The sequence below is a fragment of the Neophocaena asiaeorientalis genome, unplaced genomic scaffold, assembly GCF_003031525.2.
Source record: "Neophocaena asiaeorientalis asiaeorientalis breed wild unplaced genomic scaffold, Neophocaena_asiaeorientalis_V1.1 scaffold92, whole genome shotgun sequence".
In the NCBI taxonomy this organism is placed as follows: domain Eukaryota; kingdom Metazoa; phylum Chordata; class Mammalia; order Artiodactyla; family Phocoenidae; genus Neophocaena; species Neophocaena asiaeorientalis.
In genome coordinates, this window is record NW_020174057.1 from 2952247 (window position 1) to 2958246 (window position 6000).

The 6000-nt window shown below is 52.4% G+C and overlaps 1 protein-coding gene across 2 annotated transcripts in view; it reads right to left on the reverse strand.

The window, feature by feature from the left end:
- PLXNC1 (plexin C1) overlaps positions 1-5994 on the reverse strand; it is a 142002-nt gene extending 136008 nt beyond the window's left edge. For both annotated transcript variants that reach the window (XR_003004431.1, XM_024754364.1), the window contains exon 1: positions 4903-5994. Coding sequence is in view for 1 of the 2 variants with exons in the window: in XM_024754364.1 (XP_024610132.1) it covers positions 4903-5961 (1059 nt within the window). In the remaining variant the exon portion in view is untranslated. The remainder of the gene's footprint in view (positions 1-4902) is intronic.
- Positions 5995-6000: the final 6 nt, after the last annotated feature.

Here is a 6000-nt window from a genome sequence, read left to right on the forward strand (position 1 = left end):
TTGGCAAGACCAGAAGCCTGGTGAGTCCAATGAATGGGGATTTCAGAGGAGTGGAGGATGCCAGTTAGGCTCGGACTAGGGAAGAAAGAGGCCCCAACACATCAGACACCAAGAAAAAGACAATGGTTAAGGGAGTATGAGGTGGCCAGGTTCAGGAAAGTGTGGCTGCCAACAACAGAAAGCATCCCCAACATGATCCCCCATTTACTAATTCAACAAGTATTTCTTAAGGTGCTATGCTAGGTACTCTGGGTTCAACAGAGAACAAAATGTTACAAGGTTCCTGACCTTCTGGGGCTTGTATTTTAACTGTGGCTGCTAATAAAGACAAGAGCGTCTGTAACCCAGACTTAACAGGTTGAGATTTCTGGATTTAGCTTATGAGCTAGTTCTTCTGTCTGAGAACAAAAGCTGGGAGCCCTCCTTTAAGGTCCTGTAAGTCTCTCTGAGGTCGTTTATAAGCCTGAATACAAAACGCGCCGGCACTACCTAGAAATTGACAACTGAGGAACTACAACCCTCCCAAAGTCTGAATTTCAAGTGCTCAAACACGCAGACCCAGAAACCCCATTGGCACTCAAGGATTCTCTGCTCTATCGTCTTATGCCCAGCAAACAGCTGATCCCAGAGCAGTTGCAAGGGCCTAGCAGGCTCCATGTAGGACAGGATTGACACCAGAACCCAATGTCTGTGAGGCTGGACTGTCCATGGCTGTGTGTTACAGCCCCAGGTCCTCAATCCTCTACCATGTACCAGTTGTGGAAACCAACCAAAGCTCTCCAGGCCTCAATTCCTCATCACAAAATCATAATCATAAACTACAAGCCTTGCCCCATAGGGTGATTATGAGAATCAACCAAAAATAAGGCATGTGAAGTGCTTAGCACAAAGCGTGGCCATAACAGTCATCCAGCAGTAGTCGCTATGATGGCTTTTCCTTCTTTCTAAGTGGTTGTTGGGCTTTTTAAATCTCCCTTGCATATCAAATGTGTGTATGGGGGTAAAATTCACCATCTAGTCTGTAGACTGCAAAGTGGCTAGACAGGATCATAACAGAAACTAAAGAAGAAATAAACATTGCAGGAAGACTGTGGATTTTGAGGTCAATAAGGGTCACTGCCGAGTGGCCCTGGGACATCACTTCTGCATGCAGTAGCTAGAAGTGTCTTGGCTTACTGTCTGCTGGAGAGCATGTGAGTGTTTTGTGGTTGTCTGCATGACAGTTAAATTGTGTCAGGCTTTGGAATTATGTGAGTGTGGAGGAAGCGGGTGTGTCTCTCCACAAGTGGTAGAATGAACTAGAAGAGTCAGTCCTGTTGGCCAACACAGTAGGAAACATGCCACCCTCAGTAACTACAGAGGGGGTGGCCACCACGTTTAAACCACAAGCAACCCCAGGACCCAACTATGGCGGCCAAACAATCTGGAACAATCAGACTTCAAAACTCAGGTGTACACACTTTTCTACCATATGCCAAGGGTAACAGGAGTTCAGAAACAAGAGGAGGTTAACTTGTACATCATTTGAAACATTCCCTTTTTATGTTAACCCAAGCACATAGATATGTTATGGAATAGAATTAAAAAAAAATCACCTTAAGTTTTAAAACACACTTCAAGGGGCACCCTCCAGCCTCAACCCCATATCCTAGGGGAGGTTGGTTACTGCCTCTAATTAGGGGACTTTGAAGGGGAAGTCTGAAGCACCAAAGTGGTGGAAAGAATACAGAAGTAGATATTGTGAGACCTGGGTTTACGCTGGAGGCTCTGACGCTTCCTTTGCTCTCTTGAGCAAGTTGCTTAAGTGATCAGCTTCCTCAACAGGTAAATGAGAATGTTCCTCAGAGAATCAACCTTAGACTTGATGAGGGCCTCAAAAGAAGTAATATATGAGGAAGTGCCGTACAAATATTTATTAGGATTATTAGAGAGTGTCTACAGAATTCGGCTGCCTGGGCACGTTCACAGGCTGAAGCTCTCCTGCGATAGTTGTGAAAGGAGATTCACAGTTGGAGGCAAGACAGAAAATGTCACGGCCCAACGTGTGAACGGCTGAGGACACACTCATTGCACAAGTATCTTGTAAATTAATCTTTAGCGGGAGAAGCTGAGGGCCAGCAAATCAGCCAACAAGAGATAAGGAGAGAACCAAGAAATGAGAAAACACAACCCAGTCACTCCTGTCACTTTCCTACCCATGGTTGACTGAAGATGAAAAATAAGACCGAGTCATCCAGGGGTAGCAGGAGAAGGCAAGCAAATCTAGCCCCTTGTGCTTTGCTGCCTGTGGATTACTGTTAAAATGACTGTGTCTGCTCTGGAGGAATCACTGTTAGAATCTACTGAGGCTCCCTCTAGAGTGTTTCAAGTTTTGTCTATCTTAGGCACCTGTAATTCAGCATGCCTTTTCCAAAACACACTGAAAACCTGAAAATAAAACACAGAACAAATGCAACCCAATGACATCATTGTTCTGAGTGACAACCAGGGGCACACTGATCCCATAACCCCATTAAATGGGGCTGCCACCTGCTATTGTCCTTTCAATGGCAGAATCAGTGGCACCCAGCACAGAGCACAAATATTTGTGGAAGTCTCACCTGCCTATTTAATAGATTAGAAAATTGTCAGCGTTTTCATCAAAACGACCGCCTTTTTTTTTTTTCATTCAAAACCTCTCCTGAAATTCAATTCCACTAAGGCTTTTTAACTCATAAGAGCAGCAAGGAATTTACTTAAAGAATCATTGCAAAACTCCAAGCTCCTACCTGTGCAGCTGTGACAAGCTATTGTTTCAACCGGAGTATATTATTTAACTCGGATGACAAGCTCAGGGGGTAGAGACCCCGTCTTTCAGAATCCGCAGCTCTGAGCATACTGGGAGCTCTCCATAAACAACAGCAGCAAGACGTGCTGTGGAGGGACCTACCTTAATTATTTATTTTTCCAATTCCAGATTTTTGGCAGCAAGTGTTTATCCCTTGCTTGATTTCCAAGGGGCAGCTACCTCCCAGAACCTCCCCGTGAAGATGGATCAACAGCTCTCTGACTTTCCCTTCCCCTCATCCGAGCGCAAGCAGGAACACCTGATCAAGCCAAAATGTGGCTTCTGAGTGAGTGCATTCAGGGTGCCTGCTGGGTTTGGAAGGGAACTAAGTCCTCCAGGCCCCAGTGGGTACAGAAAGGCGGTAAAGAGAAATGTTTTGGCTCCACACATCTACACAGCTGTCAGATGGCAAAGCTTGGACTTCCACTGTTATCACCTGCTGCGGGCCTCCGAGCTGTCTTGTCATTAACCCCGGAGACCAAGTGTGCCTAAAGCTCGACACCAAGTAATATGTAGGGGTTACTTTCAAGTCTTTCAACGGAGAGGTCGAAGGTGATGATTTTTGCCAAACTTGAACTGTTACATAATAAGGCTCTCACAAAGACAGATATTAAATGTTAAATTATACTTGTATAGCAAGACAAAGTCATTTAGGGAGCATTCTGTGTTATTTATGCTTTAAAATAATTATAGCAGTAACTAAATGAAGGTATTATGTGTGTGCCCCAGTACACAAGTAGTGGGCAAGGAGGAAGAAGCAAATGACCATTCTAAGGGGCCTTGCAAGAGACCTGTTTTTTCTTTCTGGGTAATAGGGCTAATATTTGGTAAGATGTGCTCTGCGTGGGTGGGGATGGGAGTGTCTTTCCATACACTTATTAATATACCTTACAGCCAACGTCCCCTCTATGCTTACACAACAAATGTACCAACACAGCACGTTTTTCCAAGTGGAGACTTCTTGCCTTCCTCTCTGACGCATTTTATATCAAAACAATGGCAACACCTGTAGCCGTTCATTTCTGCTCTCTGATTTCCGTCCAGTTATAAAGGAGGCGCTCAACAGGCTCCCCTCTCAGGAGCCATATGCGGACTTGACGTGCCAGCAGCCTTGGAAGGAAGACGGCCACGGAGAACTGCACAATGGCTCCATAATCCCCATCAACTGAATCCTCTTGAACCGCCGCTTTATTTTCCAGTCAAAGAAATGCCAATCTCAAGAGTCAAGCTGTGGCTGCCCTGGGAACCCAGGGGAAACCTCTTCCGTTTGCCTGGGAGGGTGGTGCCTCTGAGCCGCGCGATCTAGTCAGGCAATCTGGAGCCCAGAAACTGCCTGAAGTACCCCGACACTTTCTCTTGCTCTCCCCTCTAGGGCGAGGCTTTTTACCCACAAAGCCACCTCCAGCCTGCTCAGCTTCTCCCCCCATCTGGAGATCACAGCTCACGCTCAGCAGAGCCACAGCCCCGCCCCCTTGCACGGGGTCACGCTGAGGGTTGTTCCCGCAAGCCTGAGCCTCTGTTCCAGGCTAGCGCTGACCCATGTCGAACAGGCTACCAACTCCTCAGACCAACATCACACGTGTTAGGGTTGGTGGGGGGAAGATGGGGGGCACAAAGACTGGGGTGTGGCAAGTCCTTTAGGTTCTGGGGCTTCTCTGCCTAGGGCACTGTGTTTGGTAACGCCGTTGAGGGCAAGGCTCAAAGCCACACGCCCGCTAAGACCACACACCTGGGGAAGAGATTAGGGAAGGGCGGGGGAGCGGCGCGGCGAGGCTCAGACCCAAACAAGCGCCCGTGTTTGGACAGAGAAGGATGGCAATGGGATGCAGCCACCAGAGTTTTGAGCCTAACTCCTACCCTCGCCACCTCCCTTCTTACACTCCCTCGGGGACCTCTGGCCGTGCTTTAGAGTAGCCCGAGGTCTCGGAGACCGTAAGACAAGGGCCGTCGGGCGGCCGCCGCCGGGCTGTGTAAATCCGGGACCTGGTAAAGGTCAACCCTCTCCCTCCGGCTCTGCCTCGCCGGCGGCTCCGCAGCAGGAGCGCTCCCCGCAGCGTCACGGGGTTAGGACTTACGCAGTGGTTCTCAGCCTCGAAGTCCCAGGTGCAGGTCTTGGTGCGCGCCTGTATCTCCCTCATCCTGAAGAGGCAGAGTGCCGTGGTAGCGGGGGAGCGCCTCTCCTGGTCCCCTCCGGTGGCCGCGCTGAACACGCCAGCCCAAACGTCCAGGGCCTCCACCAGGCTGGAGGAGAGCAGCAGGCGGCGGCCGTCGGGGTGGCCGTGGCCGCAGTCGAGGGCTGCCTGGCCCTGGAACAGGACCTCGGAGCTCTTCGCGATGCGCGCCATACTGGGCCAGCCGGTGGCGGCGCCGCTCGTGTAGTTGTAGGGGTAGTAGGGGAAGTAGACGCTGCCGTTCCAGAGAAAGGCGTCCACGAAGTGCAGGCTACCCCCACCCTCGCGCAGCTTGAGGCGTCCCGTCTCCTTCGTGGCCAGGCTGCGCCCCTCCGTGTCCTTGAGCGCGATGGCCGTTTCGCGGTCGGACGCCGCAGGGTTGCAGCGGCTTGCCGTCTCGGGCTCGGGCAGCACGTAGGTGGCGGCCACCGCCAGGTACCAGCTGTTCGTGTCGCCCGCGAGGTACACCACGCCGGCCGTCGAGCCCTGCGGGTGACACGACACCACCTCGGTGCCGTTGCGCAGGGAGCTGCGGCTCAGATTACCCAGGGGTCGCACCTCGCAGGCGCCCCGGTCGAAGGTCCAGCCGGTGAGCAGCAGCCCCCCGAGGCCGGCCGCCCCCTCGCGGTAGGGCAGCAGCAGCTTGCTGAAGCTGCTCCCCGGCCGGGGCCGCGCGGGGGGCGTCAGCGAGACGGGCTCCGTGCAGTTGCCCGCTTGGTCCCGGTATAGGCGCGAGAGCCTGTGCTCCAGGCTGTAGTCCAGCTGGTCCAGGCAGCTGCCGCTCGCCACGAACACGCCGTCCTCCCGGCTCACGGCGATGGCTCCGATGGCTTGCTCCGACCGCCACACGGGCTCGTCCGCGCCCCGGCCGGGCGCCGCGAACGCCAGCAGATAGGCAAGCAAGGGCAGAGGCGCGGCGGGGCGCTGGGGGCGCGGCGGTGCCTTCCTCCGGGAGACCTCCATGGGGTTGGGGGGGCCGCCCCCGGGCAGGGGGCCCGGCGG